Source organism: Mangifera indica, chromosome 2 (genome assembly GCF_011075055.1).
Source record: "Mangifera indica cultivar Alphonso chromosome 2, CATAS_Mindica_2.1, whole genome shotgun sequence".
In the NCBI taxonomy this organism is placed as follows: Eukaryota; Viridiplantae; Streptophyta; class Magnoliopsida; order Sapindales; family Anacardiaceae; genus Mangifera; species Mangifera indica.
In genome coordinates, this window is record NC_058138.1 from 7963333 (window position 1) to 7977339 (window position 14007).

The 14007-nt window shown below is 32.8% G+C and overlaps 1 protein-coding gene across 1 annotated transcript; it reads right to left on the reverse strand.

Annotated features, from left to right (window-relative positions):
- Window positions 1-5130: 5130 nt before the first annotated feature.
- Window positions 5131-13399, reverse strand: LOC123209554 (probable arabinosyltransferase ARAD1). Its single transcript, XM_044627649.1, has 9 exons — window positions 12820-13399; window positions 11914-12087; window positions 11127-11284; window positions 10871-11018; window positions 9619-9734; window positions 9381-9519; window positions 6757-6867; window positions 6424-6492; window positions 5131-5532 (listed from the first exon to the last, which is right to left on the reverse strand). Exons 1-9 carry the CDS (start codon window positions 13297-13299, stop codon window positions 5410-5412), a joined length of 1518 nt encoding a protein of 505 aa, XP_044483584.1. The 5' UTR covers window positions 13300-13399; the 3' UTR covers window positions 5131-5409.
- Window positions 13400-14007: the final 608 nt, after the last annotated feature.

Consider the following 14007-nt stretch of genomic DNA (forward strand, 5'->3'; position numbering starts at 1 on the left):
TCTATCATAACCTAATTTGCGGTCTCCAATGTCTTTTGCTCATTTAGGATATGATGCATATTTAAATGCCACATTGTAATTATCCATATTTAGTATCATATTCATTTAACTTAGTCATCATGTTCTAAGATGTTATGGTTAATTAGATTACAGAGACATATATCAAACACAACTCAATCAACACAACCAAATACACAATAATTGTTGTAATTATACATTAAAATTTAAAATATCTCACATAAGGTACAAAATCGAAAGTTTACTATATTCCTAATCATCTTTCATTACTCAAATGCTTGACATTTTGAAATTCAATCTAATTATGCCACTATTAATTCTAGATAAGAATTTCACTAAATTCTACCAATATCAGAATTCTCACATTTAATATATATAATAGATGACACAACAAATGCATTATTTATTATGACTAAGACTATTTTATCAACTCATATCATACTTAAAGGTGTTCTATCCATGATAAAGTCTTTATGTCATTTGTGATAGGGCAAAAATCTCGCATTTCATTAATTTAGGAATAACGTCAAAGTCATGGATGTTCTCATGTACAATATTATGTGTCGCTCTTTACCAAGCTATAATGTATCCATTCAATCCGAAAAAATATTTCATGTTCTTGTCCCAAACAAGATCATTAATTACGAGGCTAATAGTCATACATAAATATTATTAGACTATATACTATCTTTTTTCCAATTAAGAGAGTACGACTGATTATATATACATAGTCCCAACATGCATCATTAGACTAGCAGATAATCACATCATCTACTTAATGTGATGGTCTCTGGTCAACAATCTTGCATGAATTAGAAACACATGTTTTAAAAAAGCAATGTGTGTTTTCAAGAATTGAAATGATGTATTACATGCTTTTCATGCCATAGGACCTATAGAATATATTCCACACGTAGATCCAAGCATCACACAACTGCCACATTACGAAAAATAGGTTTCACAAGCCTAAACGCGTTGAAAACATTGTCTCACACATTATCACATTCCAAAACATGGTCTTATGTGCTTCCATACATTGAAACAGTAATGCACACATGTTTATACTTCAAGAATGAGCCACATGCTCGTTAATGCGCAGGGAATAAGCCATACTAGTTGGGAGAAGTCTCTCACACTCCTTCATACATTGGGAAAGGTCTCTCATGCACCTTCATGCACTCATATGTGTCAGAGGAGCTCTGTTGACCATTAACCAATCAACAATGATCGATCAAACTTTGACCACTAACCCGAGTGAGTGTTAATTGATTTGGGTTTAACCTAGTTGACCAATAGGTGTGAGCAACTCATTGAGCAAACAGGTTAGGCAATCAACTAAGAACCCTAGATTGTAGCCATTCAATTTAGTCCTTTTCCGGTGATCTTTTGGCGATGAGACTATAGGGCTTTTGAAGCTCTCTGGCCAGTTGTCCTTCTCAGGCCAACGGTGGCCTCCAACGTCTTCAAATTCTAGTGATATGGTGACATGAAGAACATGGCTCTAGGTCTCAATTTTAGCACGATTTTTGTTCATTTCGACATCATTTCAACTTGATTTTTAATTCAATGCATGTAAAGGATATCAAGGCTTCATCCTGACATTTTTCTAACATTCAATTTCATGCAATTTGGCCAAATTCAATCCATGCCTAAGATCCGAATCTTAATCAAGTTTCAATCAAAAAATTATATAATTTAGAATATATAATTCACAGAATACATGACATATACACAACCTATACTCTGATACCAATGTTGGAACGATTTAAACATGGCAAAATCATATTCTGTAATTTTGTAAACATAAATTTAGTGTACCTAGCTTCGAGTTTGTGATGAAACCAGTCCGTATACTACATGAGTTGTTGATGTGAGTCATTTCCACAAGCCCATTTGCTCGAGTATTGCATTTCATCGGGAGACAAATTCTTTGTGTTTCTGTGCTTATGGTTCTAGGAGGAGAAGAAGCAAAATCTTCTTTGAAAAATAATATGTATTAATTACTTGGGATGGCAGTTTTTAGATATTTAAATAACAGTCCAACTACCTCCAACAACTGCCCTTGGGTAGTTAAGCAAATTGGGTTAGGTCAACTCATCATGGAAGTTTAAAAAAATAACAAATTTTCACATTCTATGATATTTTATCAGTAAATTCTTATTCTTTTCAGGATAAAATTAATGAAAAAGTAAAATGCCATTATCAAATTAAAAGATGAAAACACCATTTCGTATTTTCACAACCTTAACAATTCCTTCATCCATTGTCTTCCACCCTCTTCTTCTTCCTTTCACTGCCACCACCACCACCTATAAATAAGAGTCAAGTGATAAGAGAATGTAGCGTCCAGACACAATCAGGTACTACAGAATGGCAAAACCTTCCTTTTTATTCTGTCAGTGGCATTGATAAACTTGTTGTAATTTTCGTAAACCAACAATTGCAAGTCAATGTAAAGATTTGTGATCTGAGGTGCAATTTGAACATGCATCTGCAGAGGGCTGAACTTTATATACTTTATTCAAAGTATTTATACATCAAACCGCACCCCTCCTCTCGGTTCTCTTTATTTTCAGTCCAATGACCATGTCTGCATTGATGTAATTAAAAAAAGAATCTCTTTATGACACATAAATTAATATAACCCACCGATGAAACCAACATTTTTTCAGAAGGTATTCCCAGGCAATGTGCTTGACTATCATATGTTTCCCTTTAATAAGGGTCGTACTGAGAGATAAAAATAAATAAAGAAGAATCAGATATAGACGATGTTTCGTCATTTAGAAGGGTCGATGAATGACACTTCTTCTCCGCCGAATCCTTCATCAATGCTTCTTCTCCGCAACGGCTGGATCTGTTGAGCCACTAGATTCTAATGGATCACCTAAAAAATTGAAACCTTATGGAGGAAAATATAGCCCTTCAAAGTTTAATTATAGGAAAAAATTGTTAGTTTTCTAATCTAAAGGGAGAATGGATAAATTTTTAGAGTTTTAAGGTTTAGTAGTAAAATAACAATTTTACTCTTATCTCTAACAAAAAATTTTAATAGAATTTAGTCCATAGATATGTATTTGGGTATTTGAATTACCTTAAATATGCTTTTGAAATTAGACTAAAACTTGAGTGGCAAATAGTCCTTTGGCCTTTTTAATAACATTATAATACTTACGAAAAAAAAAAAAAAAGACTACCTTACACGGTTTTAAAAATAAATTCTTTCGAAGAGTTTATTGCATATATCCTAATGAGATCAAAATTTGGTTCAACTCTATTCAGTTTAGTTTAAATTCATTTAGATTAAACTCGAGTCAAACTCAAATTGAGAAAGATGGCTTGTCTTTCAAATTTAGTTGAACTTGAGGTAGAAAAATTTCGGTTTGGTCTAACTCACAAGTTAAGTGTTAACTTATTCAGTTCGAGCTTGGTTTGTGAGTCATTCTGAATCATAGGAGATATATATAATTATAGGTAAGGGTGCTCAAAATTATCCGATAATTGAACTAAACTGGATTTTTAAACCGAAATAGGTTATTTGAAAAACCGATTCAAACGTCAATTCAAGAATATGCAAAACCGATTTTTGGTTTAGTTACTAGTTTGTCTATTTTTTTTTAAATTCGATAAACCAAATCAAACCATTTTTTAAAAAATTAAATTAGAAATTAATAAAACACTGAACTTACTCTCAAAAAAAGTAATAAAATAGAACGATCCTTTGAAATTCGGTTTTAAATTGGTTAACCAAAAATTCGGTTAGTTTAACAAGTATTTTAGTTCAATTTAAACCCGGTTAATCTTTGAAACACTTTAATACCAATTTATGAATTTCATAGAACCAAAAATTAAGTTCAATTCGAAATACTATCAAATTAGTTTAGTTAACCAATTTTAAACACCCACAATCACATGGAGAGTTTTGATGGTTTTAAACAATTTCATAGGGTTACAAACTTTGATTAAACCCAAATGTTGCTTACAAAAGATATTATAATTTTTCCCCAAAAAATTGCCCACTTTAAAAACATTTGAACATCAATCTTGCTCTCTTTAACAAGATCACATCTTGAGCTTTGCACTTGGTTTTTCAACAATTGCTAAGATGTATTGTGCAAATCTCTCTTATTTGATGTAAGTTGGTAACATCAAAACAAGATCTACATTATTGGATTGGAGGCAAATACATTAAGTATATCCCTTAGACTGGAGCGTACATATGAGAAAAATGTGGGTTAGGTTTAAACTTAGATTTCACTAAGAGGTGTCTTCCAGTATTAAAATATCTATCTTTAATAATTTACTTTTTATTATTGAAATCACTTTGTTTGGTTTGCTAGATAATAAAAATTTCTAATAATCTTTTATTACTAATAGTAATGTGACAGATAATATAAAAGATAATATAATCACCATATTTACTTAATTATTTCTTTACTTATTAATTTTTTAAAATAAAACTATCCTCATTTTTAATTAATATAAAAAACATTTTATAATAATTATACCTAAAAATATTTAAATAAAATAATATTTTAACATTCTTTTATTACGTCTAATTAAATAGAATAATTATTTATATCAATATATTTTTGTCAAATTAATCTTTTAGATAATTTATTTAAAAATTAATCTTTTATTTTCAGTAATAAAACATTACTCAAATTAAATATATCTTAAATAAATAATATTTTTTATTTTTCTATTTATATAAACATAGGCTAATTTCATTTTTCATGTTTAATTATTGTTTACTATCAAACTCATCCACTTCATTCAGAAGATATTAAAACACCACCGTAATTATCAAAACTTCAAATAAAAAAAAAAAAGAATCAAACACCTCTATATTCACAGTTTCTTTGAACAATTCTATATATGTTCATTTTTTAATATTCAATTAAATATTTAAATGATATATTATCAAATACTCAAAACTAAATACACAATTTTATTTATTTTTTGCAATTTCTTTTAACAAAATAGGCAAGTTAATACTAAAGAATCTCACAGGAAGAAAATAATATAACCTTGAGCCCAACTCAAATTTTAAACATACGAGTGATGTTTTATGCTAAGAGTCTCTCATGGGAAAATGCAATGGTAATCTCATTTGATACTAAACAAGACATGTAGCCTTAAATTTTTCAGAAATTATGAAACATGTTCGACCATGATTTTCTGAAATATGATCTACATATCATCTTACCGAAACAATGTCACAAAACACTACCAAAGATTCCCATGGAGAAAATAAGGTTTACAAATAGCTAGCGGAACAAAATTCACAGAATTCATCATCCCAAACTCACTATAGAAACTCATATTTGAACATGCAGTCTTTCTTACACCTTGTATGAAAGGATAATGTACCTCTGGAGACCCAAAAACTCACGTCAAAATATGTGTATTGTTGGGACGCCTGCAATCACAAGTGCATATACTTCTAGATTCTTTCACCACGCGCTGCGACCTCCGGGTATGAAGCTTGATGTTTACCAACTTACCAGCCATCTGTTGCTTAAGAAAATTAGAGATTTAACGGTGATAAAAATTTTCAATGGATCACAAGATTCAGCTTATTTTCAATAATTTCTTCAAAATTACTATAGTACAGAGTACGGAGACAGAGATTGAAATAAAAGATAAATAAACTACTAAAAATTATTTTCATCATTTCCCAGTTTACAGAAGTACAGATAAATTTAAAAAAAATATCCAATAGATTGCAAAAGTGAACACTTGGAAAGGATCAAGGCACATGAGAAGCCCAGGGGAGAAAAAATCATGTCAAACAACAAATTCTAATAATTAACCAAAGCCAGACTTGACAAATCGTTAATTTAAAGTAGAAAAGGGATAACCAATATCCTTGTCTACAGGTCATCAAACCAGAGCCCCAGACTCATCCTCTGAACCATTGGTGTAAATAACAGAACTAGGTTTAACTTAATACTTGCAAGCATTCAGAAGTACCCCCATAGTTGAAACTCTGGAAGCATTCAGGTGTAAATAATGCTGTGTACAAAGTAGTCTTTGCCAAATTGAAGTCAATATCAAAGCCCAGGTCTTGAGTAGTATCCTAAAATATCCTAGGTACTCATCATCAATTTATCTGTATTTTGACTTCTTCAATGACACTCAGGAATTACTTAATTTATTCCATCACAGTGAAAAAAAAAAAAAAAAAGGCTATCCTGAGTGTTAGTATAATTTAATTAAATAGATTCATTCAAAAACCAAACATGCACAGCAAAGCTCAGGCCAATTACTGCATATGTACAACTGTCAAAAAAAGAAGTAACATTTGGTAATGTTTAGAGATACAGGTGATATTCAGGGACTTTCTTAAAATCATATGAATAGAAGAAACCAACTATTTAGTTAAAGAAAGAGAGTACACACCATTCTCCAAACCAAATCTTCTGGACCCAAAGGTTGAGCTGGACTGGAATACAGGAAATGTCTTGAGTACTGAAAACAAAGAAAAACAAAATGTTAGTCACCCCAAAGAAATTGGTGATTCACAAATTTAATTTTAGAGATCCAGAGGACAAAGAAAATAAACAGAATTGGTAACTGCTATTAAAAATAATCAAATTTAATAATTTACTCAGACACATGAAAGTGGTCCTCCCAAGTTGTAAATGGATATGAATGGTTAAAATATCAGACCCATTTACAAGTAACAGTATACTATATAATGAAAACATTCATGCAAACTTTACAGTCACAAACCTGTACAAGGTTTCTCTGCATTTTTCTTATTTGAGCATGGCTAACACCCTTCAGAAATTTCAAAAGCCATCCTGGTTGTAGAGCATCACTGGAAGAAATAAATAAAGCTATCTGCATAAAAGGAAAAAGTGACAGAAACCTAAGCAACTGACCAGTACACACAAGAACTAAACCGCACCATCAATAACTGTATTATCTAAAATTTTACATGTTACACACAAAAAAATCAGTCAATCTTGAAGATGTCAAGCATGAAAACTTTTCTCCATTTAATAAGGCTTAGTAAAAGAAAAAAATTACAATATAGATTATCCTAGTGAACCCTGTCAGATTCAGCAGTAATTTATTTCCTTGGTGTGGGGAAGCTGCTGAGTCAAAAAAATTCTAATCCAATACCAAAGCCATATCACTTACAACAGAGATCAGTTCCACTTGGTGTCAAAGTAACTAAAGCAGATAATCCCTAGGGTTGGGCTGTGTAGTAAAAGGTGGTTGGTTTCAACAAAGGTCAAGGGTTTGTGTTAGGATTGGGACACTTGTCCCCAATCCAATGGCTCATTTCTTTTATAAATATATATGTTTGAGTTTTAAAAAGGAAGAGAAGAAAATATTAGGGTTTGGGTTTGAGGGCAGCCACCTTTGGCTGATTTAGGGAGGTCTCCGGCGCCTCGAATAGCCGGAAAAGGGGAGGTCTCCGGCGCCTCGAATGGCCGGAAAATGGGAGGTCCCGAATTCCTCGAATTATTCGGTTTATCTTGTAATGTTTTTAGTAATGAAATATTTTGTTATTATGTATTTTGTGTTTTGATTTTGTGTTTTGATTAAATAAATGTGGGTTCCTAACAAATGGTATCAGAGCGCGTTCGATCCAACGGAGAAGATAGATGATGGTCGGAAAAGTGATGAGTCGCCGGAAAATGTTCATGGAGGCTGACTTGAAGAAAAATCATCACCGGAAGAAATAAGTTCGAAAGCGCAAAATGAGAAGAAGAGGAAAACCAAAATAGAAGAAGAAGAAGAAGCAGAAGAAAATGAAACGCCGACGGAAGCGGAAAAAAAAAAAAAAAAAAAAAAAAAAAAAAAAGAAAAGACAGAAGGAAGAAGAAACAAGAACGAAGGAGAAGAAAGAAGAAAAGAAAAGACAAGGAGAAGGAAAGAAGAAGGAAAGAGAAAGGAGAGAGAAATAAAAAAATAAAGAAATAGAAAAAAGGTGGAGGCAGTGGTAGGTTTATTGGGAAGGGAAAAAGAAGAAAAGGGGGCGCTGGAAAGAAGAAAAGAAAAGTGAAAGAAGCAGAGGAGAGGAGAGAGAAAAAAAAATATATTAAAAAAAAAAAAAGAAACAGCTGTAAAAAAAAAAAATTTAAACCAGAAAAAAAAAACAGTAGGCGGGAAACAAATTTGGATAGGAAGAAACAGCTGAAAAAAAAAAAAAAAAAAAAACAAAAAAAAACAGAAAACTCATCTTGGGGACAAGATGATTTTGAAGGGGAGGGAAATGTTAGGATTGGGACACTTGTCCCCAATCCAATGGCTCATTTCTTTTATAAATATATATGTTTGAGTTTTAAAAAGGAAGAGAAGAAAATATTAGGGTTTGGGTTTGAGGGCAGCCACCTTTGGCTGATTTAGGGAGGTCTCCGGCGCCTCGAATAGCCGGAAAAGGGGAGGTCTCCGGCGCCTCGAATAGCCGGAAAAGGGGAGGTCTCCGGCGCCTCGAATGGCCGGAAAATGGGAGGTCCCGAATTCCTCGAATTATTCGGTTTATCTTGTAATGTTTTTAGTAATGAAATATTTTGTTATTATGTATTTTGTGTTTTGATTTTGTGTTTTGATTAAATAAATGTGGGTTCCTAACAGTTTGCATCCTCTTGCAGGAACCAAACCAGGATACTATATTCTAAGTTTCATGGCTACCAAGGGGACTGAGAGTTCTCCCAGTTTAAAACTTACTAAACATGTAGGAGCAGTTAAGAGATTTCTGTGAAACTGAAGAAAAAACTATAATATCAATTATTATATGTAATTTAAGTCTGACTCTAATCTTAAACTCAGGCTAGCAGCAGATCAAATAATTAAACAAGATTCTATGTGAAACCTTATAATAAAACAACAAGAAAGCAAGCAATTCTATGAAGAGCAATGCCATGCGTACATGTTTTTGGTACACAAATGATATGTCATCATATGATTGGATGTTACTTTATCATTAATTTAAAATCATCCAAATATATGATGACACATCATATATGTACTCAAATTGTGTACCAAAAATATGTACACATATTTTTATTGTTATATCAAATAGAATAAGTACTCCATTAAACATCAACTAATGTGAAACACTGTCAGATCTGTAACTTTCCATTAACCAGACTAAATTAACAGATAATCATAGGTCAATTGTGAAAATATGTTGAAGTCAACAAGTTATTTAATTTTTTTTTTGGGGAGTAAATATTAACAAGTTAACCAGTTACTTTCCCTACTGCATAATTGCAGAAATTTTTATAATTCTTATATCCTTCAAAAATATAACTTATTTAGTTAATGGTCTTGTAATTTTAAGCTCTCAGGACATGCAATATAGAAAAGTGCATTATAAAGCTCTAAAATTCCAGATATACCTTCCTATAGTCAAGGATTCCTTCAAAGGGAAGCTCCAATTCATCACTAACAATAACAGGGATACACCCACTGACTATAGCATCAAAGAGTCTAGCAGAGGATGGAGTGTCACCAGCTGGACTTAAGCAAAAAATAGACCTGAATACGGCAGGAAACTTATTATTATGAAAAATTACAACATCCAAGCCACAAAGCAAAAAAGTAAAAGATAAAAAATAACAAGATGATTTATTTTACCTACGCATTCCATTTTGAGCAGCTGCTTTCCCCCCCTCGCCAGCTGTTCCCTCCTCTATAGCCACGCCATCAGCACCTGTTAACTCTGCTACAAGTTTAGCACGTATCTTTCCACCCTGAAAGAAGAAAACAATCACATAAGCAACTAGAGGAGGGCAGCACGCAGATGCATCACCAAACAATTATGCCTGTCATTCAAATGAAATCTTCAGAACATGGAAATTGAAATGACTAGATTGAAGAAATGGTCCTTTCTCAGCCTCTAAGACTGAACCAAGAAATGAGAAGACCACACGATCAAAACCACAAAGGTATTTATCATGCTGCAAGACCGTTTCTCGAGTACTTCTATACTTTCAGACAAGAAAAACTCTGGAAATCCTTGCAAAAGTTTAACATTGATTCTTTACCTTGAATTCCTAATTTTCTGTATAATCCCTAGAGCCAGATAATAATAACAATGAAATGGAGTGGGTAACACCTTACAAAACTAAAATCATATCCCAGAAGAAAAATCACAAAGTCCTAAATTTCTTCAGTACCTAACAAAATCAGTCCGACATATCTTCACTTGTACCAAAAGAAATAAAAAATTTGTAAAAAAATAATTATACATTAGAAACATGGAAATTGTGCAGCATTATCAAAGCATGGGTCAGAAAGGGTGACACCACATTATAATAGGATGTTTCAGAGCTGACACATGGATTTATTGACCATCCAAAGATATATACATCAATACACAAAATTAAATCTAATGGAACTGACTTTCCCCCCTAATTCCCAAAGTTTCAGTATTCTTAATGCCCATTTACATTAAATAAATTCTACAGTTTTTGCATTAATTTTTTTGGTCCAATGGCAGGGATACACAATGAGGAGTGGCTGTTCATATCACTCAAAGCCTCCAAATCTCAAATAAAGGCAGAATCTGTTACAATAGACTTGGAGAAAGGCCATGCTAGGTCCTAAGTCACCGGGAAAGCATACTAATGAAAATGAGTGGAAGAAGAAAGAAATAACTTGGTTGACCATAATTCTAAACACATTAAGTAGTCTATGCCAAAAAAAATGAAAAAGAAAGCATATCTTTCACCAGTAAGAGCATTATTATAATACCATTTGTTTTAACCAATTAAAAAAAAAGCAGCTGGATAAAAACTATAGTTTAATTGACATATCACATAAAAAAAGCTCACATCAAGCAACAAACAAATGAAATCAAAATTAAACATCTCACTAAAACTCTTACAGCATTTCTTTTAAGCCGCCCACGAAAAAATAGCAGAGTGCTTCGCTTAGATTCACTTTCAGATACGCATTTGGCATCACATAAATCAACATTTGGGACATAAGGAAGAATAAGGTCTTTCTCCAGTGAAACTTGTCCTGGCTTGTACCTAAAAGTTTTAAGTTAATCATTTAGTAGTAGTTGCAGTAAGTAATCAACAGTAAAATTTAAAAAAAAATAATTGCATTTCTTTTTCCAACTCAGGTTGCATAGTTACCAGTTTCCAGTGGAGTCCATATCTGGTAACAGCCAGATTGCATTTTTCATATATCTTCGAACAGATTTAACAGACCATGGATGATGAACAGGAAGTATGTGATCCCTCCCTTCGGATCTTTTCCAGGCAGGTTGATCTGTTACCCACTTCAGAGCTTCCTAAATCCACATGCACAAGTATATTACATCTCCACAGATGTAAGCAGATTTTAGAACCCCATATCACATCCATCCAAAAAACAAAAAAGATAAAGTAGTGAGTCTGTAAAATAAATTACAATCCACATGTACAATAATATTTATACATAGAAGAAAAACATAGGAATATTAGCACAATACATATTACTTTCAAAAACACCTACAGAATAATAGCATAAACAAGGAGCTCATTTCCTGAAACTTAGACCATAGCTTGATCCCAGTATTCTATTCAGTTTCTGAGCAGTGAGCACAAAATAAATGTCCAGAATTCAACTTACAAGTCAAGGGCAATTCAGTATTGTTACATTCTACAGCACAGTATATCCTAAGAAACTATTGTAAACTGGCTAGCTTAGAGAAAGAAAGGTAAGAAGCTAAACCTATACATATCAGCATATTGACAGAAGACCAGATTTCCAGAGACAACATTCAAATTGAGAAAAATGAAATTTCAAAAGAGTTCAGTTAGGCCATATATTATAACATTCAAGTGCAGGAACTACAGACAGCAAGTCTTCAACATAATATAAACCAATATAGAAAGTATATGTGCAGCAATAACATAAACTTAGAAAGTGCACTCACACCCTATAAAGAGCTTTGCATTGTTGCTTCTCCATCAAGAAAAAGCTGATTGTTGTGAAGAATGGGATGTAGAATAAATCTGCCTCCTCCTGCCGATTAACTCTCACAACATTTTTCAAAAGCCTTTCCGACTCCGGTGCAATCAAATCCGCCCAAAGCCAATAATCAATTGAATGCTGCACCAACATATTGTTTTAAGCCATAATACCCAAAAACAAAAAGGAAAAAAAGGTACAATTTCTTGCAACAAAGATCTTTACCATTAGCAAACAAATCTAAACTCCTTTTATCTTTCACTAGCATGAAAAAAAAAAAGTAAGCCACCCCAAAATTAAATACACTCCAGTATTTTCACATTTCATCAATATACTCCCCTAAAACTCTCTTAACCTGTCATAAACTTCACTTAACTTCATCATAAGGTTTGAAAAAATCTCCTTACCTGCCTGTTAAATTAAATCAGCGGGGTCTTACTATTTTAGCTAAAAACCTCAAGTAGCTCAATAATGAGTATCCAAGAACGGTACAAGCCTAAGCCTTTCATCAAAATTTCAAAAACCTTCAATTTCTCAGCAAGCAAACGTTGCGTGGTCCCAAAATCAAATCACCATATACTCAAATTATGTTCTAACACCAACAAAAGACTTATCTCAGCTAAGAATTTGGATTCTGAATACTCAAGAAAATAATAATCATAACACAAGAACGAGTTGTCTTTGAAATTCAAATTTCTTTCTTACTAATCCAGTTTCTCAGCAACCAAACAGATTAAAATCCCAAAATTAAACCAACATTCACTCAAATCTTCTGACACTAGTAATACAATCAGCTCAGCTAAAAGTTTAACATTCTAAATAATCAAAACAAAATCAATACTCATTAATACTAATACAATAATAATAAAAGACCTGTTCGATTAAACGATGAACTGGGCTGCCGTTTGAGGTCAAATTCGAAGTCTCTTTATAAGTATTTCTAAACAACCAAAGCAAATCATAAGTAAATTTCCTCGGCATCTCGTAAACATAAACCCTAATCGGCAAATTCACCGGGTAATACAAATCTCCATAAACCCTCTCCCTTTCTTTCTCGAATGCCACGTCATCGAACCTCCTGACGTCATCCTCACTAACCGTACCGGTCACTGTGTCGTCCTTAACCGCTGGGAACCGGAGCGACTTCTGAGTGAGGAAGTGTTCGAGGGAAGATACGAAAGAAGTCTCGGGTTCGGCGGTCGGGTTCGGGTAGCGGTCGGAGAGGCGGGAGTGGGAGTGGAAGGAGAGAGAGAAAAGGATGAAGAGGAGAGAAAGGACGAGGAGGGCGAGAGTAAAGAGGAAAATTGGGGATCTGGAATTGGATCTAGTTAATGGTAAGTGTTTTACGGGCATTTTTGAAGAAGAGGAAGTGAGCGGAGAAGAAATGGATCTGGCTTCTGTTTCTGTTTCTGTTTCTCCTGCAGGTGCATGGTCAAGTATTGAACTACATTTGACGAGAATTACTAGACAACCCAATTGTTTGAGGAAATATCTCGTCTTGAATTATATTTAGGGAAAGTTTCTTAAAACCCCTATTGTTTGAGGGAATAATTTTTTAAAAACCCTTTAAGATGGTCAAAAACCCTTTAAAACCTTAAAAAAAAAAAAAGCTTTATTAAAAGTTGATTCATGACAAATCCATATGGGTAAAGGTTAAAACTCATTTTAGTCATCAAATAGAATTGATTTTAAATTACAAATTGAACAAAATAAATCATATTTCACTATAATTCAATAATTTAATCCGATTAATTTAACCATCATGTTAATATCATTGTAATATCATTATTGCTAAAATTAGTTTTAAAATTTTGATTAAACCATAATATTGTCACTAGTCCATTGACGTGGAAAGGCCGATTAACCCACAAAGCGCCCTTTAAAAACACCACCCATAAGCACATATCCAGAAACATTGTGGGGTTAATACTTTTTCCTTTTTGGGATTTCATACACCATTAAATGATTCATTGATAACTATAATTATTGAGTGAATAATTTACTTAGGTAAATATGACAAGGTCAAATGATTTATTCTTACTCAAGGTTTAGTTTAGATAC